Source organism: Hirundo rustica, chromosome 6, assembly GCF_015227805.2.
Source record: "Hirundo rustica isolate bHirRus1 chromosome 6, bHirRus1.pri.v3, whole genome shotgun sequence".
Lineage (NCBI taxonomy): Eukaryota > Metazoa > Chordata > Aves > Passeriformes > Hirundinidae > Hirundo > Hirundo rustica.
In genome coordinates, this window is record NC_053455.1 from 45,494,405 (window position 1) to 45,519,948 (window position 25,544).

The following is a 25,544-nucleotide window of genomic DNA, read 5'->3' on the forward strand; positions in this document are numbered from 1 at the left end:
TTTGTTGAGACGATCAAATAATAATTTACTGTGATTCAATCTGTGGCTTTGTACAGTTGCCGGGGTGGGAGGAGACCAAAGGATGAGGGGATGGGGATAAAAAAAAAAAAAAAAGTTGTTTGCCGCAGGCTTGGGTGAAGTGCGAGATAGTCCTTGGAGTCATGCTCCTCCTGTCCTCTTCCTCCTCCTCCTCTCCACCCCCCCATATTCCTCCTCTGAATCCGTTTGCTTCTTCCTTTGCTTCACCTTTTTCCTTGCGCACTGCACAGTGGGAACCTCGCCAAGACACGGTCCAGACAGCTGAAACAGAAGAGGACGCTCATGAGCACCCATTCCCTGTCAGAACCAGCAGGGCTGTTCCCTGTACTCACCCCTCACGTTTTGGAATGACCCTGTTAGTGCCCACAGAGAGAAAGCAAAAGGCTACGCAAGTTTTAGAGGTGTGAGCCTGGCTCAGCAAAGCCTCTACACATCTGCTGAAGGGAACAAGTCTTGGAGTCAGTGGAGTGATGCGTGAGCTTTGGGCACCTCACCTTCTGCCTCTTTCTGAACCTCCTTGTCGGAAGGGGCACTGTTTGGCAAGATCTTTCCACCTCCTCCAAGGATGATGGAAACCACAAAATGAATCCAGGGCAAATGCAGCCAAATTTTGTTGGCCACACACCAACCCTTCTCCCCAAATCCAAGCATGTCTTTGCCTCAGTTCTCCTTTCGTGCCTTGATGTTCCTCTCTGATCTTGGGCACTGCAGCTAGATTAAGCTGGGATGTCTGGTTTCCAGTTTCTGCCTGAGCAGAAAAAGACACAGGCAATTCTCAGGGTACGTTCTCTTAACAGAGAGGAGTGTTTCCAAGTGACCCTCTCCCAGGCCTTGCCCAAGCTGGTGCTGCCACTGGGCTGTGACAAAGACTGGGCTCCTGGCAGCTGGTGTAAGGGAGCAGCAGTGCCTGCCAAGCCCATGCCGTCAGCTGTGAGCCAGAGCAGGAAACAAGACTTGAGCTCATATCCCCATCCGGAGGAAACGCTCCTGAACATCTGGAGGACACAAACATCTGGAAAATCTCCCTTAACAGTGATAAGTGTGCTGGGCACAGCATTCAGCTCGGCCCCCAGCTGACCTCACACGCCTCAGCTGGGAGCAGAGGGGTGGGGTTCTGGGGTGGGTGTTTGCTCATAGGAAGCAAAGGTTGCCAGCACTCTTTTGTTTTGTTTTTTCTTGGGAGTGGGGGGCAGGAGGAAGAGCTCTTCTGTGCTCACGGCCTCCAGCTCAAAAAGCGTCAGAGGAAACCTGCTGTCCATCTTCAGGAGATCCTCTTAACGCCATCTCTGCATATAATGCACTTCTCTTTAGGACTCCAGCAGTTACTTAAAGGGATGAAGGGCCAGTCCAAGTGCTTGGGAGACTCCCCAAAAGACCTTAGGGCAATGTTCATGCATGCTTTTGTCCCAGTCCCAGATGTCCTTGGTGGACTCATCCCCAGTTACCCCTCTCTAAATTTCTGCCATGGAAGGAGCTGGTTACACAGACAGATATTCCCAGGCCTTTCACTTAAGGCCAGCCAGCACATGCAGGGACAATAATAGGAACTCTCCCTGACTGCTATCCAGCAGTGTTTTAAATAAACTCATAATTTAAAAAAAAAAAAAAAAAAAAAAAAAAAAAAAACTGAGGAAAGAAAAATAAGAAAATCAGGCAAGTGAACATAAACAATCTGAAAAACACTGTTTCTGGCTCCAGCACACACAATTTATAAAAGCAAACAGCCCCCTTATGGCTAATTCTCAACATTGCATCAGTTCAAAAAATCCCAGGGGATTTATCTGATGAGGAAAACTCTTCTGAGGAACACAGGACTTTTCACAGCATGACAGGTCTGCTCTAAAGCTTTAGAATGAGACAATTTATGTGAGTGCATTAGGAGTCAATGCACACAGCCAGCTCTTCATCTGAACCCTTCTAGAGCCCGTCTGGTGAGCATGCAGTGATCTGTACACCTTCAACACCAGTTTAACTCCTTTCAGAGCAGCAGCATGGGAAGAAGCTTTCCTGGGGAAAGCAAAACAAAATACACTTTTTAAAAAAAGTCGGTTGTATAGAATTTTGTTGCACAAAATAAGAGGGGAAAAAAACCCAACCCTTTCCTGCCACACACTTCTTCAGGGAAATGGGAATTTTGACTTACCTATGTTTTGACAGAAAAATTGCAATTTCAGTCTGAAAGGTGTTTCATTAAAAAATACCAGCTGCTGAATTTGATCCTGCTGCATTTGTTTGCAGGCTAGTGCACCTGCAGCCACCTCCCGCCCTGCTTCCAGCGTTCCCCCACTGCACCCCGTGTCCTGCTTCCACCACTTACCACAGTCACGATACCACACATTTACAGTTCATGCAGCCGGGGCCGCTCTCATCCGGGGGATTCAGCTTGCGCAGCTTATGCTGCCGGATCTCCCGCACCAAAGTGTAGAAGGCATCCTCAACGCCCTGGGGAAAAAGGCACGGCTTGAAGCAGCTGCCCGCTCTGAGGAGGGACAGTGGAGAGAGGAGAGGGCCCTGCTCCCCAGCAAGGTGTCTCTGGCGCTGTCCAGCAGTGCAGATTTGCAGAGTTAAAGGTACAGAACCAAGCTGGAAGGCCAACAAGGACCTGAGTGTGGCCCTCAAATGGAGGGCAAGATTGAATGAGCAACCATGAGGATAAGGAGCTCTGAAGTCCCTGAGATTCATCAGCTCTCAGCCGTCTGAATGAGGTCTGCAACCCAAGAGAAAAGCTAACACTAGACCGCTGAAGGTGTCAGTTCCATTTTCACCTGTGTGCTTTGGGAACTCCCCATGGTCCTTTCAGCACTGGTATATTCTGCCTGTAGGCCTGCCAAAACAGGCCATGGATGGGGTTAGCCAAGTGACCTGAGCTTAGCTGACTGCAGTGACTATGGAGGTTATTCCAGAGCCTTGGGGAAAGCCCTGAGAAGGCATCTTCTCTGTCCTGCAGCCACAGCATGATGATGCGCTTCTCGTGATGGGAGGGAGTCTCAAGCCTGGATAGGGGATGTAACATCCTGAGGAAGCATTTAGCCTTGAGGAAGCAACTAAGCCCATCCCTAACACCCATCTGTCTGCAAGGTGGTGCCTGCCCATTCCTGCCCCTCCAGGGCAGCAATGGAGAGCAGTAAAGAAAAAGAGCATTTTGTTTGAAAGTCTCCTCCTACCTGTCTGGTTTTGGCAGACGTTTCTATGTAGGGGATCCCGTAGCTCCGGGCCAGGTCCTGCGCTTGCCGGGTCTCCACTGTTCGCGCAGGGAGGTCGCATTTATTCCCCACCAGCACCATGGGAACATCATCTGAGTCTTTCACCCTCTTGATCTGCTCCCTGCAAAATGAGGGGGTGTGAAGAAGTGAAGGGGCAGCTTCAGAACACTTCTCACCAGTTTCTTTGTTAAGGTTTGACAGCTACCCCTCACTCCTGTTGAGTGCCTTGTGTTGAGCTTTCAGGAAAATGTGAATGACTACAGCACACAAGTGAGTAAACAGCAAAACAGGGCACTTCTGGAAATGAAAACTAAACATACTTCTGCTCTTTAAATGCAGCTATTTACAAAACAACTTGAATTATGACAATCTATATTAAGACATGAGTGTAAAATAGTTCAAGTTAACTGAAAATGAATTCTCAAGCAGTTACCTGTGCTATTTCCCACATTTTAGATCAAGTAATCCCCCCAAATGGGGGGAGGGGGTGGTGCGGAGTATGGAAATAAATCACCTGCAACCAGAATTTGCTGAGCGGACAAAGCAGCTTTTGGTAGCTGTAGCCTTTTCAGCAGATGCACAGGCGGTATTTGCTCCCTTTCAGTTTAGTTCAGGTCACTCAAAGTTGAGAAACCAACTGGGAACTAAAAAAGCTGTAATACTCACTTCTTCATTCCAACATTGGATCTAAAACTAGGTGGGCGAGTATGAGATCTACCACTTCTGAAAATCTTAAAGGCCATTATGACCACAAACAATCCATTCAATTCCCTTCTGGATAGACAGTAACTTCCTTTGCTTAATAAATCACTTAACTTCAGATGCAAAACAACTGGATTTTTTTGCTCATGGGTCCAGAACATTTAACATGGTTTTAATTTAACAAATAAAAGACTTACAATGCCAATTTTTGCATTTTAATTGAATGGAAAACTCCATCCAAAGGCAACTGGACATTCATCCCACACAAAAGAATCAATCATCTTTTTCTAATGTAGTAGAACATAGAAATGAAGTCTGACTATATGCATGATATGCCATAAAGCCATTTAAATGTTCTGTGTAACATCCTGATCAGCAAATGCAAGTACTAAATTTAGTGCACAGGCTACACTTAGCTGAAAAGAGATACCTCCAAATGGCTACTAAGCAGGGAGAGACAGCATTTCTCTGGGGAATATTCTTTTAGAAGTGCAAACACAAAGAGCACGGGCTAAAGGAGATGAAAGCCAGTGATTTACATCATGATGGCTTGAAGTCAAGCCATCCTATGAGCAATTCACAGGCACCAGCCCCAGCACAAAGATGAATGCTGTTCAATCCTTCAGGTGCGTTAGGAAAATCCCGTCAGAAGCCAAATTAGTGCACCTGTGCAGCTATTACACTGAACAGCCTTTTGGATGAGACAAACATCTCAGCAGCTCCAAGCAGCGCCTCGGACAATAGAGCAAGGAAGGAATGTGCCCATCCTCGGAACAACAGGATTACTGGGACCCTGGTTTATGATGAGGGAGTGGGAAACACAGTCCCTTGTGGGCAGTGGACAGAGAAGGGACAGGCAGAGCCATCTCCTGCATCCTCTGCAAGTGCCTCCCATGGCAGCCAAGCCTCAGAAAAAGGCAAAAGCAGAGCGATCCCTCCCTAAGGTAGCATCAGGGTAAACAGGGAAGATTCCTGCTGTGTGCTATGTTTACATCATCCCCTTGACTCTTCAGCTCTGCAGGGGTGACATCAACAGAGAGAACTGGGATGGGCACTGGGACGGGGTCCCTGCTTTGTCACTGCTTCCCCATACATCTTCTTGGGCAAATCACCTCACTGGAGCCCTGACTCCCCTTCTGCTCCATCTTTGCCCTGGCTGAAATCAAGCTCCAGGGGGACAGGACTGTCCACACGTGTGTGCAGCTGGCAAGACCACAGCCTGGTTGTGACAGTGGACAGCAGGGGAAACGGCTCTCTCCCTGTCGTTCCCAGCCTCCTCTCCCAGCTCTGGGGCCAGCAGAAGTCGCTGAGATCGATTGCGCTAACAAAGCAATTCCACTAATCAGGGAGGGAAGGGGGGGGGTCATACGGGATCAGCTCTCTCTTTAGTCACCATAAACACTTAAACATTACATTACCAGGTCCCCAAAGGCCACAAGCAATCCCTTCGGAAGGGTTTTATTGGAGTCACTGACATTAGCCGTCTGCTCTGTCTCTTCCCTGGGGAATGGCCACTTGAGCTAATTGTCTTTGCTGGCAGTCTGTGCTTCCACCACGGGGCCTGATCTAAAAGGGTGGGCAGGAGAGTGCAGCAGCAAGGCCTCCCCTTTGCACAGGGCAAGAGGGAAAGGGCCCTTCCCAGGATACTGACCTGTACTGGTGGATATCTTCAAAGGACTTGGTGTTGTTGATGGCGAAGACACACAGGAATCCTTCCCCTGTTCTCATGTACTGGTCTCTCATGGCACTGTACTCCTCCTGCCCTGCAGTGTCCAAGATGTCTAACAAACAGGTCTCTCCATCGATGACTACTTGCTTTCTGTAGGAATCCTGCAGGCCAGGAAAGGAAGGAGGATGCATTAAGGGAGGGCTTGGATTGGGCTAAACAAAGGGATGTACCAAGTGCATCCCTGGGAAGATGCCAGGTCATGCTCTGCCTGTGTTCAGCTTCCATTAAAGAGACGACTCAGTCTGTTTTGAAAATGGGAGGAAAAAGGGAAAATAAGGAGGGGGAAAAAAAAAAAAAAAAGAGCAGCTAAGCCTTTCTCCTTGTCTGTCAGAACCACAGAAAAGACAGCTCCCAGCTTCCTCTCCCCATTCCCAGTCCTGCCTCTGGCAAACCAGGTGCAGCTTCATCTCTACCACACTGCCTAGACCTCAGCAAGTATTTCCTAAGCATCGTATAGTCTCAGCTCTACTTCCTTCTGCTGGAAGAGGAAGGACACAGGAAAGGAGCTCTGGCCAGCCAGGGTTTCCAGTCACTATCTGTGATCTGCAGGGCTGGAAGGTGTTTAGGATAACCTGGAAATCCAGTGCTTCCAATGCATCTCAAATCAGACACCAGAGGCAATATTGCCATCAGTAAGGTTTCAGACTGGGTTTGATGGTGAACCTCTTCTTTAAACATGAGGAAAAAAAAATAAATAAAATCACACAGTGAACAGGGTGTTTCCCACAACCAGTCTGTGCTTAGAGGGCTCCAGGAGAGGTAAAAACTATCCAGGCAGGTCCTTTGAAGTTGGGTTTTTTCCCTGCAAAGCCAACCACAACTTATCACAGATGTGAGAAGGTCTGGAAATCACCCAGAGCATCCCTCAAAAGCTTTCATTTTCACAGCAGGCTCCTCATAGCACTGTTCCTCCCCACTATGCCTCTCTCCCTGTGCTCAGTCTCATCAGCAGGGATGCTGTGGGGCAGCCCCTGCATGGAGGACATCCCTCTCCAACAGCCATCCCCTGTGGACAGTGCAGCATCCTCAACTCTCAGCAAGAGAAGGAAGCCAAAATGAAAGGTATGAAAAAGGTACAAGTCAGCAGTACAACCACACAGTGCTTTGCAGCCACTCGAGAGGCTACGGCTGCAGTTTAAAATTAATTCAAATGTCGGCTGCTCTTCCAACGACCACAACAATGTTATCAGATGAGCTTTGCAGGTCTGCAGACAAACAGCCGACACAGCAAAGGTCACCAACAGGACCGGCAGCAGCACAGAAAGGGAACGGGGCCAACACAGCCTCTATCCTTTGGTTCGTAACAACAACGTCATTTGCTAGGGCTAATTAAAGTCTTTCCTCACCTTGCAGAGAGAGCTGTGAAATTAGAGATGAGATCTGCCCTGCCATGACCTTCTCAGCTGTGCCTTCCCAAAAAGTGGACCGCTGACCCATTGAGAATAAGCATGGAGGGAAAGGCTGGCTTCCAGCCAACTGCTCTGAAGGCAACTGGCAGGCAGCCCTGCAGGAATGTGCTCCCATTTCTAATCAATAATGTATCTGGAGCCTCCTTTGTGCAAGGGGACCTGAGCGCGTCCTCTGCCCCACAAAGCATCCTCCCACCTCTGCACCTTGGCTTGGGACACAGGACCGGCCTCTCCGCACACATGTTCACAGTTAATTGCCAAGTCCCGGGATGTTTCACCAGCACCCAGCATGCTGACAGAGAAGAGATCCCACACCTCAGCTCAGGTCATCAACAGGCTACCCATGAGGCCAGCCAGCTGGCTTACAAGGCAGAGACAAAACAATCTTGCAGAGGAAGCTCTGCAAAGGGACAAGCTCTCCCCATCAATGCTTTGTGTACAGCTTCATTCGACCTCCTCCTCCCCATGAAGCTCAGGATGGCAGCTCAGCTGTCCCTGCCACACAACCAGGTGACATGGCTGCCACTGCAGGGCTAGCTGCCACCAGCCCACACCTGCAGCCTGCACATCCCACCCCACCTTGAGCAGAGGGGAATGCTATGAAGTGCCAGGCAGCAGAAACATCTGTTTGGGTTTCATACTCAAGATCCCAGGTGGATGTTGGGAGCATCCCAGCTGTGCTGGGGGACCAGGCCAAGAGGCCCATTTGCTAAGCACTACAGGCAGGATATGACCAGAGGTTTGGGAAGCCCATTACTAGCTATCTGCTAAGAGCTGGAAGATAAAATGAAGAATTTCTCAACACAGTGAAACTCTTTATTCCATCCCTGCTTATTCACCATGGGACAATGCCAGTGGCTTAACTTTCCTTGCTGCCTTGGCCCTCCTGTTCCCAAAACAAAGGTCCTAAGGTTCCTTGGCAGCTCAAGAGCTGGCCTGTGAGAGTGTGCTGTAGTGGGGTAGACAGCGTTGTGTTTGCACAAACATTTGCACCAGTGAATCAGGAGGGTAGGAGGGAAGCAGATACCCAGTCAGGGTCTTTGCCCCAGACAGGGGCATGCCCCCTGCTATGGGGAGCATCTTCTCAGTGCACCCCAATCTGTTTGCAGCCCCCTTGCAGCACAGCCTGTGCTCAATCCGTGTGGGCGACGGGCAACGCCTTTGCTCCATGCACATATCCACTCCCCCCCGCTTTTATCCTGCTCGTTTCAGCATTGCTGTGCTGCTTGTTAGCTGGCTGAACAGTCATAGTCAGCTCCTGGGTATGATCCAAAGCAGCTTAGTCACAGGAAGGTGGTTTGTTGGTCACTTTTGGATGGCTGGCAGGTAGCTCTCTGTCTTTTAAACCCCCATAAAATGAAGCATAATTAAAAGGAATCACCCTGAAATTAATCAGTAGTTGGCCAGGGTAGCAAGGGAAGCAGGGTACAACCAAGGGAGCTGCAAAGGCATCAGGGCTGGTGGTACCTGCAGGTGGAAAAGTACCAGGGGTGAGAGGGCTGAATAGCAGCTTGTGGCAGCTTTTGGAAGAGGAAAACAACAGAATGGGGCTGGAGTGAACAGTGGAGGAGAGAGCAGGAATCTCCCAGAGCATTGCAAAAGTGAGGAGGGTGTGCTGGGAAATGCCATGCAAGGTTTACATTCCCTGCTGCCTGTTTACATGGAGAAAATTCCCTGCAGGGTACGTACAGGGAGCAGGCAGCTGCAGACAAAAAGCACAGGATGCCAAAACCCAACACATCACTGGGTAAGAGTTGCCTCTGTCCACCTAAGGTCCAAGAGAGGATACATCCATGCCAATGCCTCCCCAGGGAGGTTGCTCTCCATGAGCAGCTCTTTTGCCAAAAACAATCTGGAATGGGTTTCTGAGAAAAGTATACAATACTGCTGGGGACAGCCGCGTGAGGGGAGAGGAGCTGGGTACGAAGGCAATTGCATCCATAAGCAAGGAGGCTCAGGAGCCCTAAATTAAATTCCAGTCTCTGCCATAGACTTTCTAGGTGACCTTGGCCAAATGACGTAATAGCACGTGCTTTTTAAGTGCTTTCTCTCCTTCCCGTCTGTAGGATTGTAAGATTATTTCTGCCTTTCTACCAAGCCTTGTCTTGCTTATTTATGTAAGTTGTAAGCTCTTCAGGGTGGGGACTACACAAACAACACCTACCAGAATAGACTTCTCATCCCAGCTGGGGCTTTTAGCCATTATGATAATAATAACTGCAGCAACCACAGCTGCATTTATACGCATCTGGTAGAGAATCCTTTAGGACTGCAGACAGGGAGATTATTGTCCAAGAGGCATGACAGAGCGGCTATTTGCCTTCCCAGGGTAGACTTTACTCCTCGTGGCAGAGCAGTGGCTGCTGCCTGCATCTCACCCAACAAAGGTGTAAGACATACAGAGGGTAATTAGCACATCGTTAACTATGGTGAAAGCAGATGAAGAATGGAGTATATTTTTGAAATATTAAAGAAAATAATAATAGCACAATGGATATTGAAGACTGGATTCCCCTCTGCCCCCATACAGCCTGTGAGGACCACAGGGTCCCTGCCTGCTCCTTCAGGCAGGGTGCTGAACTAGACAGGTCAGTGCTGCCATCTGCACTAAGATGCACACATCACCCTTTAACTCCTTGTGAAGAAGCAGAGGCAGCACTCTGGGAGCCACAGCAGTTCAGCTGCTCAGCATGTCTTGCTCAAACTGAAAGACATACATAATATAACCAAGCTCTGATAAAACCCATTTCACCAGTAAAGCTCAAAAACATCCTGCAGAAAAAGTCAATACATTTACTCTGATTTCATGGGAGGAGAAATGGAAGCACAGGCACAAAATGGCTCTTCAATTCTAAACCTTTAATCCCTCCCTATGTTGTCATCTCATCAGAAAGGAAGATTTTTGTGCTGCCTCTCAGCCCCTGCCCTGCTCTGCCCGTCTCTGCTGCCTCCCATGTCACCTCTCTTCAGCAGACACCACTATCCTTCTGCAAGAGACGTTAAGTCGGTCACTGCGACCTCTGAACACATACATAGTGACTCAGAATAGCTCTGCAAAGCAGAGAAACATCCCTACTCAAGTTCAGACTTGAGACCAAACTGAGCATGCTCTGGGTTGGAGACAAGGTGAAAAAAAGCAGGAGGAAAACCTGCAAAAAGCCTGACCCCATGCCCAGAGCCACTTACCTCTATCGTGGGGTCATACTCATCAACAAAATGGTTCTGAATTAGCTGTATCGTCAAAGCACTCTTCCCAACACCACCTGCTCCCACCACCACCAGCTTGTACTCGGTCATCTTCCAGCTGACCCCAGCTCACGACTTCCAGGAGCACCACCACCTGCAAGGACAAACATGGTCACTATGCTAAGAGAGGTTACTTTAAAATGGGCAAAATAATCCATCAAACCAAATACAAAAACTGTTTATCCTATGGTGTGTTGCAATCCTTCAGCCTGGCCATCTGAATGCAAACTTCACGGGTTCCTTGAGCAAACTTCCAGAGGTAGGAGAGCACTGCTGATAGAAAACAAGAGGTACAGGCCGTGTGCATCGACCCCTAAAGCAACAAGTTTAAAAAGTCTGGTTTTGCAGAAGTGCTCTGCACTGTCCCCAGTTTACCTTATCTCAAGCTGAAGATCTGAAATCTTTAGACAGATTTGAAACCCTTGGCCAACGAGACTGGGATGTCAATTCCCACGAGAGCAGGGAAAAAGGTCCAGCCCTGCCCAAATACGCTGTCACCACGTGTTCACCCTCAAGGCTGCATTAAACCTCAAAGCACATGGTAGGGTTGGGACAGTGGCACATCCACAGCCTCTGCCTGTCCTTCAGCTAACGGTGCTGCCATCATGAAGGGAGGACTGCAGAAGGGGCATCCCTGCTCCCTGAGCTGAATTTGGCACACCCAACAGGGGGGAAAGAGATGCTGTCCCAAAAGGTGCTGACAGTGATGATTAGGGCCAGGATGAGCAAACCATACTTCTGCAGTACTGTGTACCTCCCATGGCCCTTCAGCAGCAGAAGATTCACATGCCCCCAGCTCCTCCCTTGAATTTTTGCTCCAAGTCTGCTGAGAAAGAGGAACTAACTCAGGAAGATTACAAAACCCCAAAGGTTTAAATAGAAATCCACCCTCATTGGACTGCAGGCCCTGCCCAATGAAAGTCACTCCAGGGTCAGATACTCATTCTCAGCCACCATCTGCAAGCTCTGGGGAAGCCACCCAAAATACAGCAGGTAGCAGGAAGACAAGCTCACAGTTCCCCTTGTCAGACACCCTTCAGTGTTCACAGGGATTAAAACCCCCTCCACCCTCCCAGCCCAGATGGTTAAATCACTCCACCCTCCTCCCCAGGCTTGCCAGCCCTGCTCCTAAACTCTGGAAGCTGCTACGAACTGTGCCAGCAAAGGCTGCCCTAGACCCAGACCACAGCTGATGCATTTGCTAACACAGCAAAGATCTAATGGCAAGGAGGCCAGAACTTTCTGCCTTCAATCCCCACCTGACTGCAACCCTAAACCACACAGACAGTTCCATCTCCCTGTCGAACAGGGAGCAATCAGACACAATCACGTCTTGCTGAAGCCCTTTCTTGAGCTGCTGTCTTGATAGCAGAAAGGCAAACAAAGCTCATGCCCTTCTCAGCATCCAGAATCCTAAAGAAGGGCAAAGGAGCAGAAGAGCAACCAGGTAACAAATATGATGCCAAGCAGGACCTCTGGTTCGCTGTGCTGGAGAAGCAGTTAAACACCGTGGAAAAGTGGTGATGGTAAATGAAGTGCAAACAATGTCGTACCCTAGGTGCCTACCTGAAAGTGACACTGCTTCCCCCGAAAGTCCAATGTGCATCTGTTCTGGCAGCCAGGGAGGAGTTGCAGATTGAAAGCAAGGCTACAGGAGAGAATCTAAGTCATCTCACTAATGGACTGAGCACACACATTACTCTGCTCCCTTAATGCATGCCCTCACGTATGTGATGTTCTCACATGCACTGCTTCTCAGGGGCAAGAGAGATCCCCACCCCAGGCTTCTGATCTCTCTGGAAAGAGACAGTTAGGATGAAAGGGGGACTGAGGAGCAAATGTTGACTGACCATCTCCACCAGCACGGCTGTCTAGGGGAGATCGTCCTTCAGCAAACATCTTCACAGCTAAACACAGAGGGGTCCTGGGGGTCTGAAGAAACACTGCGACCAGCTCCCACCTTTCATTACAGAGCAGGGAGATCTGCAACCCCCAGCAAAATATAAGGACTTTGCTCTGCATCTGACGCTGATAATGAAGCAGTTGCCACAAAGATGCTCAAGGAAAACAGCACAACTGCCCAGGCCCGTAGGACTTGCTAAGGCAGTGAGAAAAGCTTTGACTCAATACGGGTAGGAGAAAACTTAAGTTCCTTAGGAGGGGGTTCTCCCTCAAGACCACCCCAGTGGAAGGCATTACCTACTCCTTTGGAAGACCTTCAGCCCACACAGCCATAGCAGCTTTATGGTCCACACTGCAGCAGGAGGTGGGGGATAAGGTGTTCACCCACGTCAGCTTGAGCGTCTTCCCCGCTCCAGACCTCAGCTGAGCTCCATTGCACAGCAGTGGCGCAGCCACATACCAGCAAGCCCTGTGTATCACCACCTTAGCACAGAATTTTAAGATCTGGCTCCTCCACAGAAACATAAATCCACATCTTCTTGCCCCCCACGCACCCAAGAGGCAGGGAAAGTGAGGGAGGCAAAGGAGCTAATGCTACTCCCGGCTTGTGGCCCACTCATGGACAATTTACATACAAGAGCTCTGCAGTGCCGGTGTTTGCTCACTGACACCATCCCTCAAAGGCGCTGTCACCTCAGCTAACTCTCCACTGCTGTGCCACCCTCACCCCAGCAGCGGCAGGAGATTCTGCAGCTTGCACAGCAGGGCAGGGCCAGCCTGCCTGCTCCACACCATTGCTGCAAGACGTCCTAATGCAGAGCAAGAGTGTGGGGAATGACGGACAGCTCTGGGCATGAGAGCTGCCCAAATTAACACGGGCTAAAAATCCACGCTCAGGGGAGCTCACTTCCTTTCCCCACTGCAAGCTCCTCACAGGCAATGTGCAAATCCCATGGAAGAAGCAGCCTGGCCAAAGGCTGCAGGGAAACCAGGGATTTCCAAACTTTGCTACAGAGTTGGGCGACTGGTCCTATCCTTAAGCTTACCAACACCATCTCGTAACTCCCCCGTCACACTTTTTTCTCCTGAACATGGGGAGGGCAAGGCTGCTCTTCGATGCACCCACAGCTTCAGCACAGGGGTGGCTGTTCCTCAGTGCCACAGAAACATCACCACCACCACTACAGGGGCTGGTTCAAGAACAACCATCCCAAAAGCAATGTTTCTGGCTTCCTAGAAAACAGATGCAGGGAAGAGAGAGTGGGGTTCCTGTTAGAGAGATGGTAACAGACAGCCCAGTTTTCATGCTAGTGACACACCGGATGGACGTTTACAGCCTGTTGGTGGTTGTGAAAGGTTCTCCTGATGCGAGGATTTCTGGTTTCTATTGCTCAGCAGCCAACGCAGAGCCCACACACAGCTGACCACAAAATAACAGAGGGAAACACAAAAGCACTGCCTCCCAGTCCCACACAGAGCAGGAACCATGCTTCTTCCATCTTCTGCACGCTCTTCAAGATCTGAAAGTCTGATCCAGGTCACCATCCAGTGTTTCCCTATCCAAATTTATCACCTCTGCAGCGCCCCACTACTACACCCCCAAAAACCACACACAGGGCTGTCAAGCAACAGTTCAGAGAGACAGCAAGGAGAAGAGCAGTTCCAGGAGCACCATCTGCAAAGAGGAGGGCTGGGATCCATGTGCCAAGCCAACAGCCCCAGCGTGGAGCAGGAGCTGCTGCTGCTCTGTTTCCTGACCTCGTGGATTTTCTCCTGTAGCGAGAGGGCTCCTGGCTCCCGTTCAAAGCTGTCTAGGAAAGCCTCGCCGAGTGCTTCCGCCTGGCAGCAGCAGCTGCTCCCAGCCCAGTAGCCAGAGCCACAGAGCTCCAGCAAACAGGAGCCATCTGCCAGCCTTGTGCAGGAAGCAGGGAGAGCAAGCACCCAGCCCCGATGGACACCAGCATCCTACCTTTGTCTCACAGGGAGGGGATGGAGGCAGGGGTGAGGGCAGAGGGCACGCCACCTCCCCTGCCTGCACGGGCTGGGCGGCAGCATGGAGACCCTGCCTGCAGAAACAAGGATCAAGATGCTCGGCAGAAGCTGTCACAAGGCTAAGACCTAAAGCAGGCCTGAGCACCAAGGCTACAGGTGTTATCCAGAGATCCAACTGTGTCCTGCAAAAAAAACCCCTGATCTTCTTCATGGCCCCTATTCTCTAGCCTAGACAGGTAGTTTGGGAGACCTGACTGTGAAGCCTCCAGAAACTCACTCAGCAGAGATAAGGAATTCAAGGGGCTTGGCCCCCCATCAGTATGTCCCATCTCACCACCACAGTTTCAACAAGAGCTCAGGTGTCAAGTGGAAGGGATACACAGTGAGTTTCCAACACATTCACCACAAGGGAGCCTCTGATACCCTTCCAACAGAATAACTGAAGGAGCTTTGTCTGTGTTCCCTGTTTCCTCCCATCACTTTGTTTATGTTCCAGGACAGACACCAAGCCAACTAAACAAGTCAAGAGACAGATTTTTGCACAACGCTGCTGTAGTAAGGCCAGCCATGCCAGAAATTTTACAACTGTTCATTACTGAGCATTCACTATCACTGCACCTGCCCACTGGGAATTTCTGCATTTAAAAACATCAGAAGTCAGTTTCAGCTCTGCAAATCTCTTTGAGCTCATCTCAGACCAGGCACCCTTTCCTCCCAAGTCCTGTCCAGAAGAGCCATATGACCACAAATTCTACTGTGTTTGATTTTATTTCCCTTCAGCAGAGATTCTCTGCAGGCAGAAATGGTCTGCAGTCCTCTAGGAGAACAACATTCATGCCAGTCTTTTACCAGCAGTCATCCACACATCAGGAATCCTACTCAGTGGTTTTTGAGCACTGATAAAGCAAACCTTGTTGGCTTACCCCAGTGACTGTCCAGTCTCCTCCATCTGCTCATGCACAGGACTGTCATCAACATCACAAAGCACAGCCTGTGGAGGGGCTGAAGGAGCCTCTCCAGTGTGTGAAATGCCACCTTGTGTTTTCATTCCAAGACCAAAGTGCTGATGCTCTCTGTGGCCTGTCCAGCCTCAAAGAGATTAGGGAACTGAGGCTGGAAAGCTGATGCTCTGTTATGAAGCCTATCCAATGCTTCATTTTAATTTACTCGTTGCTTCTTAAATCAACAAGTGAGCTACAAATCTAGGCAATTGTGCCTGTTGTCGGCTTGCTGGCTGTACACCTGCAAACTCAGACAGTGCACCTCACAGAGGAAAACAGAGAAAGGCATGCCAAAGAGAGAATAAAAGCTCCAAATACTGGCCCTGCTTTGGAGAGATGGCTAGAAGGTAATAAATGTCTTCCATTAGGGGGGGAAAAAAAAAGCCAAAACGGAGCAGAATGGCTTATTCCATCCTCTGCTAGCTCTACACGATCTGAAGGAAAAGGCAGTCTGTCCCAAGGGACTGAGCACAAAAATATTGCTGCAGAGGAAAGGAAGAAAAGGGCTAAAGAATGACATAATGTAGGAGGCTCAAAATACAGATACACATTCACAAAGAAACCTGTGAGGAAGAACAGCAGAAAGCTGCAGGCAGGTCCGAGGGATAGGCAGGTCTGGAAGAGAGGGATTGCCTCTCCACAGCAGCCATAAACATGTTCCAGCAGCAATGTGCAAGCCTCAGCTTTGCACAGAGTCTGGAACAGGCATGCACTGGTCACTGCACCAGGCCTAGCCCTCACAGTTTCCAGTCCAAACACCTCTGGCAACACAATCCCTCTGCCTGAGACTACCCAGCCACAAAGGGCCTGGGAAAATATGGAAGGACAAAGGAAAACAAGACTGTTTCATTCTCTCCAAAGCTGCTACCTGTTCTCTGCTCCCTGGTTCCTGCTTCAGTTGTCAGATATTTAAGTGAAAGACGAAGCTGTGCAATCACCTGCTGTTGGGCAGTAAGGGAGTGTGACTACACTGTTCTTGATTTCCCTCTCAAAAAATAAATACTCTTAATAAAGTTCTTTGTTAGTAGCCTATTCCAAGAAAAACAACTGGTAGGTAGCTATAACTACCCAAAGTAAGTCCTAAATAAGTCAGTAACACAATAAACTAACTAGCTACCCAAGAGCTTCTCTCTGGATGAAGGAATTGCCCACGCACCCCACTCTCCACACCCAGTGCAAGCCACCAAAATTAGTATTTTCAGAAAGATGAGCAGGCTCGTTATCTCAAACATGTAAGTCAGGACTGCTCATGCCCATGTCTCCAGCATCATGGATGTGGCACCAGGAGCAGTGCAGTGAGGAAACTCCGGAAGGTGATGGGATATGCTTGAGAATCATGGTGGGACCTTCACCTCCCACCACCACCACTCTATTCGTCTCCCTGATACCCCGCCACTCATCCCACCAGAGTCTCTGCAGAAGAACTGATCTTCCAAGCTAACTTCCAGAGGGAAAGCACACTGCTCGGTGGGTTAATTGCTGCCAGCCCACAGAAAGGGTGAAAGAAACAGGCAAGCAAATTATACAATTATACATCCCACACCACCAATGAACACAGACTCTAAAAAAAAAAAAAAAAAAAAATCACACGCAGATGGGAGAGCCCACCTGTGCTGGCATCCAAGTCACAGTTCTCTGCATCTGGCAGTGCAGTGATGTGAAAAAACTGAATACAGTTTTAAAACTACACTTGTGATTTATGATCCAACACTTCAGTGATCTTCGAGACTCTACATGAGCAAGAAAGGAAAGAGCAGAATGGAGTTGTGTCCAAAAGTTGCTAAAGATGGATAACAATGGCATGAAGAGGCCACAGTGCAGGTCAGGAGAGTGTGAGACACTTTAATAAAACCTGAACTCCTATCTTGCAGTCAGGACTTAGGACCTAGTGCTGAACATACCAACATGAGAGGGAAAGCAGTGTGAAGGAGGAAAAGCTCCCATTGTCGAGATGCAGAAGGCTGAAAACTGCCAGGACTCCTCCACTTTCATCTCTTCTCCAGCTTCTCAGGGCTGAGCAGGTGGTTCAGAGGCAGACATTTCCCTGCCTGGGCTGGCAACCCTCCACCTTGCCCTGGAAGAGACTTCTTTCAGGCCTCCCAGCTGTTTTCAGAAAAACAAATGGTACTTTGTACAAGAGAGCTCAAGAGAAGAGGCACCTTTTAACTTTCCTTTACATTAAAATTCCACCTATAAGCATTAATGGAATTCAAGAAAGGCAGTGTGATGTATCTTGAGTATATAAAAAGATGGACAGGCCCCCTGGAAATGTTAAAACAAGACTCACGTTATAGATGACAGTAAATGTTAAGTGTTAAAACACGTGGTACACAAACATGAACACAGGCCTTGAACAATCTCTTGGCTTGCCAGTCTCAGTACCAAATTGTATTGATTTTCCCACAAGATATAAGGTGCAATGAAGTAGAAACTTGGAGTAGATGAGTATGCAGCGCCAGTGTAAGTGGATCTCTGTAATTACAGCTATTAGAGAATATCTGGCTTTGGGGAAAACACTGCCCAGTAATGGTGTGGAATTACAAGAGATGCTGTCTCCAGGCTGGTTTCCTAAGGTACCTGGTATGTTCTGCCTGGTCCTCTTGCTGATGAAAGGAGCAGCTGCAGGCAAGCTGCTGGGGAAAGGTCCAGCCTCTCCCGTGCCCAGAGGTCCTGTCATCGTGCTAGGGGCAGGTTGCAGCCGTCTGGCTCTACTGCAACAGCACAAGAAGGGACAAATTCAGATCTCACTACTGAGCTGCAAGCCACAGAGCACTCAGTGCTAGAGCTGAAGGCAGTGGCCATGCATGAACAGAAACACCATCCTACTCACTGCAGAGACAGGCGAGGGGATGCAAACCAGCCAAGGGACTGGCCCAAAGCCACCAATGGTGGTAAAGCTGGGAACTAAATCAAGGCAATGTGATTTCCCATCCGGGGTTTTCACCTGAGACAAAAAGCTCCCAGCAGAAGTTTTGGATGGGAAAGCTGTTGGTCTCCTGCTGAGTCTTTGTGTTGGGCTGTCAGAGCTGGCAGCTCATCCCCAGCCCAGCTTCCCAAGGCAGAGACAACTGGGGAGGCAGGGTACATCAAGTGGGAAAGCACAGAGTGCTGTAAGAGAGGCCCTGCTCTCCAATTATCCTGATGAAATCACAGTTGGGTCATGGGCACAGGCAGCCAGCAGAGAGCCAGATGCTCTGATCCACAGATAAGCACCCAGAGATGCAGGTAGGGCTGGGAGCAGAGGAGCAGGCTCTGCTGTTTTCCTCACTTGAAGACCAGCTATGAAAACGATGGAAGTCACTGGTATAAGGTGGCCACCTATATCACTTAAAGAAAGGGTCAATCCCAATCTGAGCACCACTGATGCACAGCAAGAAAAGGACCCCAGAGTCAAGAAACACTCTCCCTATGAGCTTTCTGTTCTCTCCTCCCCTTCTCTATCCTTCCTTATTCCTCCCAAACAACTGTTCACAAAGAAAAATTAGGAAACTGGTTCCAGGAAATGCATACAAGCCCTTTTCACTGAGAATTTGCAATGGAAATCAGTATGGTTGTTCAACTTCCTGCTTGCTTTAAATCCTTACACATGTATTTTACCAGCAAATACATGGATAAGAAAACAGGGTAGATGCATCTGAGAAGTTTCAAGAATTGTTTTGATAATGCTTTTAGGTGTTTGTTTTGGGTTTTTGTTGTTTTTTAGCACTTAATGGTTAAGAGATTTTTTAAAAAAGGTCAGGTGTTAGAGCAAAATAGGATTTGTAAGAGTACTGGTGAACTCTAGCCTCCAGGAATGGAATGGTTCACACAGGACATGTCCTATTGCACTACTCCTGCAGCAGAAAGTTCCAGACAGCCAGTGGCATTGGGTTTGGGTGATAAAAGATGGAAGCTGTTGGCCAGCAGCATAAAAGCAGACAAATGAGTATCCTGGGACAGCAGGAGCCAGGTGTGCTCCCTGCCCATGTGGCACTCACCCTCTGGATGGCTAACGAGCTTCCACAGAGAAATAGGATCCTCTTGTCTGGGAATGGTTCAAGTCACCCTAGAAGAAGGAATACAGAGCAGGAATGAGAGGGATCCCTCTCTGCAGGGACAGACAGTCCTGATTGTGTTGGACTCAGGCAGATCTCGGGATACACTTTGGTAAATACCCAAGTTGGCTTCCCCAGCTTCCCTGGACAGCATTTAGGATCTTGTACTGAAAGAAAAGAGTGAAGCCCCATCCATCCTCTCTCACATGTGGTGTTTCACAGGCCGCTAATCACATCTTACAAAATTTTATCTTTTCCAGGGAAAGGTGGTACAGCACTTCTCTTCCTCCTCATTTTTCAAGACAGGGGATAAAGCAGCACAGGTGCAACAGCATCTTCTCCACAGGTGAGCTCTGAATGAGGGACAGTCCATTCTGGGATGAGGGACAAAAACTGAGTTTCCTTCTCACCCTTCCACTCCCAGTGGGACACCAATAAAAGCTCATTCAAAAATAGAGCTCAAAGGAACAGCCAAGACCAGATACTTCCAGAATGTCTTTTTATTAGTAAGCCTTTTAATTTACATGCTCAAACATAACAGTCATCCTCCCGCGTTCATTTAGTCCTTGCAGGGCCTTTGCAAGAACACACCCTGATTTATTAGCAGAGCAGGGATGGAGGGGAAAGAGGCACCACAGCAAAAAGCACCTGCAAGGCTTGCTTTAGCACATCTGGGAGAAGCAGCTGGGGAAAATACATTAGAAATGCAAGAGAGGGGGTATCTTAGGGAGCCAAAGACAAGGTGGCAGCAGAAGAGGAGATAAAATGAAGCAAGGAAGCACTAGCTACTGGGACCCTGTCCCTGCTCTCCTTCTCACCAAGATATATTATCAGCAGGGTGACACGATGTTGTAGCAAACATGAATATGCATCAGTCATTATGCAGCAGATATGCAGGGGCACGCTGCTGATTTATGGACCTGGCAGCTGCAGCACCAGCCAGCTGCAGCCTAGAGGGATGGGGACAATAAGCACTACTGGCAGAGAGGGCCACAGAAGACCTCCAAACCCAGCCCTTCAACAGCCATGGCGAATGAATTCATCACAACCAAGTCTGTAGCCACGCAGAGCCAACCAATGCATTGCGTGTGCAATGCTGGGAAACCATCACACAACCCAACAGAAACATCCAAAGGTTACGGTGTGAGATTTTAGTTTGGATCAGCAGAACTTGGTAAGTTAGGGTCCTGAATTACCCAAACCTCACTCTGCTGCTCATAGTAAATCTCAGCCAATCAGACTTGTTAATGTGCTGCTCATATCCCCTCCCTCTGCAGAAGTCTGGATTTAAAAAAATCCAAGCAATTTTGTTGCTGTGGGTGAGTTGAGTGCATCACTGTCACATCACAGACCTGCCACAAAAGACTGAAGACATGAGGATTTCAGCTCTCCATGCTGAAAAGGAAGGCATTTCCCTGTTGGCTCTGGAGCAACAAAGGGACACTGTCCAAGGACTCATCCTGCCTGTCTTACAAGCATCACAGAATGGACACAGGAGACATACTCCTCCAACTCTGAGTGGCCTCCACACAGGTTCATATATCCCATCCCACAGCAACATGACTGGCACAGCAAATCAAGGAACAAAGAACTCCACCCTGCAATGAAGAACCCACAACAATTAAGTGACTTCCTGACGGTCACACAGGAAACTTATGGTAAAGCAGGGGATTTCTGTTCCCTCAGATTCGAGCTTTTGTCGTAAAACATGTGCTCATCAGCGGCTGCGGTTGAGTGTGCAGCAGACAGGAGCACAAAGCCTTCTCCGTCGCAGCCTCCAGCATCTGCTGGATGACCTGCACAATCAGCAAAAGCCAGGGGGGGTTTCCTTCCAGAGCTTCCTTGGGAGTCCACAGCAACGACAACAAGCAGGATTTGGGTGGGCTCACAGCCAGCATCTGCAGGCCAAGTAAAGCTGAAAAGAAACCACAGAAATGCAAGACACCAAGCCTGTGTCAGATGTGGTTCCTCAACTCTGGAGCCCAACAAGCTGATTCACAAACAAGCAAAGGCCCTGAGAACAGGAGAGTGGCTAAAGTCCCTCTGATAATGCCTAAAGGTTAGGTGTACCTACATCTTTGTAGAAACCCTCAACTTAGTTCCAGTCCCTCAGACAACCCTGGTAGAGGCAATGAGTAGATCCAGGTCTGGCTTTGGCACTGCACTTGATGTGGCCATAAAGCTCCAAAGACCCTGCCCAAATTAGGTGTTCCTCTACACAGATCAACAATTGATGGAGAAAAGAGCAACACTGGGCTCTGGTCTTCACTTGCACCAGGTACAACGGAGTGGGCAAACAGTCACTCCAGTCACATGAACCAGATTTGCTTGACTGAAAGAGGTACAGATAGGAAGGAGCTTTCTCAGCATTCCGTGAGCTTCAGGGATGACATACTGCTGTGGAAGTGTCAGAAAGTGCATGTGGTGAATACTCAAAGAGATGCAAAGGTGCCTGGACACAATCCCCTAACTGCAGACAGAAAGAAGAAAACATCAGTCTTTAGACCAAGAATGTCTTCAGTGGAAGGAGATGTCAGCCAGAGACCAACACCAGCATGCAGCTGGTACTACTCTGGCAAGCACCTGGTGACCAGACACAGCTGACACATACAAAACCCCGTCCTTAGCTGGAGGAGTCACAGCTTGGGAAAAGTAAAATGGGGCAACATGGTCCTGCAGGTGCCCTTCTAAGCTGAAGCATCCTTTTGTCAGGCATGACAATGCAACCTCCATCATAGATCAGCCTCTGCATGGCAAAGTCCCCAGGCAAATCCCATCCAGCAGCACGAAAAGCTCCTGCACATCTGAAAACAAAACAAACCAAACAACCCCCCACCAAAACAAACAAACAAAACAAGGAAAAAAAAAAAAAGAAGAAAAAAGGGACTTCTGAACTTTGAACTGTAATGCACTGTAATTACTGTGATGTAACTTCATTACGGCAGTGTAAATTACGGCAGGGCATCAATTACATTGCTGGGGATTCTCCACCGCCCAAACTTTCTTCTGCTTTTTTCAGTGGAAACCATCTCTGGTCCCAGAGGAGGGTCTCATCCTGCCAAATTATCTGAAAAGCAAAAAAGAGGCCCCTACACAAGTTTTCTCTTTGAAATTTGTCTAGCTCTGGTTGTCCCTGCTGTCCGTACAACACTCAGATCTTTATCTTCTGAAGCCGCTGACTTCCCTAACACTTGCAGCGATGAGATGCCAAAACAATAAACATCACTTCTTTTTATATGCATATACATGGCTTCTCATCTTCTTTCCTGGTGTCCAGCCATCCTCCCCCAGCCTCTCAGATTTTCTGGTCCTGCTGCTCAAGCACAGCTCTGCAGCAGTGGGGAAGCCCACATCGCAGAGACATTTAGAAACACAGCAGCATTCACTGGGGTTATTCTTGGACTTTATAAGGCTCATGCAAACAGTTCTGTATTTGACCTGAAGAAAATAACCACAGAAGGCAAACTTAGAACTTCAAAGATGACTTCTCCTGACAGCCCTAAGCCATTATCTACATATGTAGTAGTATGGACTAAGGTGCAAGCTTTCATAGCTTCACAAAGAAGGAAGAGGATGGTCCAAGCCAAGGAGTAAGAACCAGACAAGTCAGCACCACAAGTGAGATCTCACCTGGAAGGTTCACCCTAAGGAAAGGGCAAAAACTAGAGTCCTTGCATTGATGCCACTAAAGTCAAGACAATCAACACTGGCTGAGGATCTCACTCGGCGTACTGTAATTTTCAACCTTAGCTCATATGGAGCACTTATCCCTCTCTGCATCTTGAGACAGCAGCGAGGCAGACTGACATTACCTTTGAAAGCACAAATATATTAAAAATAATACGCCTTTGTTCAGCCAGGGAGGCACACAGAGTGCCCACAGAGCAACTATAAAACTCAGCAATCATACAGTAGAAGAAGGAAGGGGGTGGCAGAGTTGCTTCCTCCACCCTAGAGATCTGGCTGCCATGAGGAATTGCATATGGTGCTGCCACAGAGAACTTGCTCCTGGGTTCAGCAGCTGAGTGTTTTCCCAGGACCCTCTGCTAAGAGGCCTTCCCATACCACCAGCTCCTAAGCATACACAGAACCTCTCTAAGGAATTTCTGCAACAGGGTGACAAAAGTAAGTCTGCAGTCTCTGGGTTCATCCAACCTTGTGTGGGTACAGGCATCTGTTAAGACAATGCCTGGGGACCACAGCACAAGAACTGCAACAGTGAAGATCAAGCTGACTCATAGTTCTTTGGCTTTGGTTTAACGTATAATTAATTAATAAATAAATAAACCAAAATCTGAACTTCCCTTCAGCCCACTGGGAAAAATCCAAGCATCTGCCTTCAATTCCCCAGCATATAATTAATACAACTTTATTATTACAAGCAAAATTATTATAGTTTCTATATGCTGTTCTAAATGCCACGTGTATGAAGATCTGTTACACGACCTACATCACTCTGCAAATCACTGACTGGGAGTATTTCGTGCTACCACCTTTTGCCATCAGCCCCCAGTGAATGAGTCCCGACCTTTTATTCAATTGGTCATCCCTGCCCTCAGAAGCACCAGCAAAGACACAAGAACTGAAGCTCTGATACTTAAGCCATGATCTCTGGAAAGGGGGTTGAAAATTGGACCTCAGGGCACCTAAAAGCTCATACAACTACCTCTTGGGCCACAGCAAATACCACTAAAAGCAGCTCCAGGCAAGGTTGGGATGACATAGAGATGGTGGGATGTGCACCGAAAGACCTAAGTTTGCTCACACTGGTGGCTGCATCATCCTTTTTCACACCTTCAGGCTTTTTTTGGTCTGCTACTATAAATACAGACTGTAACAGCTACAAAGGCACTGTTCAAGTAGTGGGAGCCTGGTCCCTTGTGTGCTGAGACCTGAGGTTCTCCAATTCTGCTCACCCACACCCACAAAATTTGCACTTTGCTGACCATTCGAGACTGCAACAGTGTTTCAGTAATGCTAAATGTCACAAGGCTGGTAGGGGTTTGATTTCTTTCCCCAGTGGCTTGGAAAAAGCAAGAAATGGACAGGTGATGTGATCTGGCACTGTTAAAGATGATCCAGTCTAATAAGATCATGCAAACTTCCTAACTCTTGTCATGACCCCATCTGTCTTGTGGGCTTCGAGCTGGATTAAAGAATTGCGTACAAGCTATGAAAATAATCCCCCTGAGGAAACAGTCATTTGGAAAAACTACAGAAAATCTTCACTTTTGGACAGGAACCTCTTTCAGAGTTCTGGTGGTTTGGGGGTTGGCTTTTTTTTCCTTAAGGGAGCAGAGATCCCCAAGAGTATCTGCAGTCAGAGGCTGTACTCTCCTCAGATCCTTGGTATGACAAAATCCTCTTCCCTTAGAAGAGTAACTTCAGAGCTTAAACTTGAACTCTGAATTTTTACAGTCTTGCCAATATTGTGAGATCTCAAACATGATCACGTACCTTCACAGGAGCTTAGCAGAGACACGGTGCCAGTTAGATTTTGAACAGGGGAGATGTGCTAATAAAGCTCCCTCTTCACTTACAGGTGGGTAGTGGAGCTCACCATGTGTTGTTTTTCAGGGCTCCTAAGGAACATCCAGCAGTCTCTCAATTTTGTACATCATTCACACCTAGCTAGAAATAAACTGCTGCTTGGTTTCTCCCTTAAAATCCTATTATTTTCAAAAAGCAACACCCTGAGGACCACATGTGTCCCCACAACAAACCTTCAAGGCCACAGCATGATGTAGTGGGTACAGTTCCTACACAGCTCTCATTGTTCCTACATAGGAACCTCAGTTGAAGAAGTAAAATTAAAGAAATTAATCAAGTATTTGTAAAAAGCTTTTTCTAAAAATGGAAAAATCCCACAGAAAACCACCATCTCACAGGTCAAACCAGCCAACTTTAACTTGAAGCACTACTCAAGCAAAAAGACAAGCTGCAATGGTTTGTAATGTGAGTATATTAGCACAAGATAAAAATTCTTATTCCAACAGCAAGGAAAAAAATGGAGCTCAGAAGACTGAAAGTTTGTCAACTTAGCCTCACAATCCATCCATCCTTAAAAACAGTAGAGCTTGTCTCGCTCTTAATCAATTCCCTTCATCAAAGGCTGATTAGGCTCTAGGATCTACCATTATTGCCTTTCACCCGTAGACTTAAGATTAGGACAGAGAGGGTGAAGACTTGCACTGAAGGGAAATATATTTGAGGTTAGTATTTCTTGCCCAAATGGAGAGCTTCCATAAAGGAGCTGTTCAAAGCTGTGGCTGCCATGCCACAGGCTT

The 25,544-nt window shown here is 48.2% G+C and overlaps 1 protein-coding gene across 3 annotated transcripts in view; it reads right to left on the reverse strand.

Moving 5' to 3' along the window:
* The window catches only part of HRAS (HRas proto-oncogene, GTPase), a 39,870-nt gene continuing 14,326 nt past the window's right edge, over positions 1–25,544 (reverse strand). The window contains exons 2-7 of one of the 3 annotated variants that reach the window (XM_040065914.2): positions 19,201–19,268; positions 10,269–10,422; positions 5,596–5,774; positions 3,204–3,363; positions 2,357–2,481; positions 1–300 (exon numbers count right to left, since the gene is read on the reverse strand). In XM_040065914.2, the coding sequence (XP_039921848.1) occupies positions 2,362–2,481; positions 3,204–3,363; positions 5,596–5,774; positions 10,269–10,379 (570 nt within the window). In that variant the 5' untranslated portion in view covers positions 10,380–10,422; positions 19,201–19,268 and the 3' untranslated portion in view covers positions 1–300; positions 2,357–2,361. Of the gene's footprint in view, positions 301–750; positions 2,047–2,356; positions 2,482–3,203; positions 3,364–5,595; positions 5,775–10,268; positions 10,423–19,200; positions 19,269–25,544 lie in introns of those variants that run through there. The other 2 variants (XM_040065913.1, XM_040065915.2) reach the window with 2 other exon arrangements.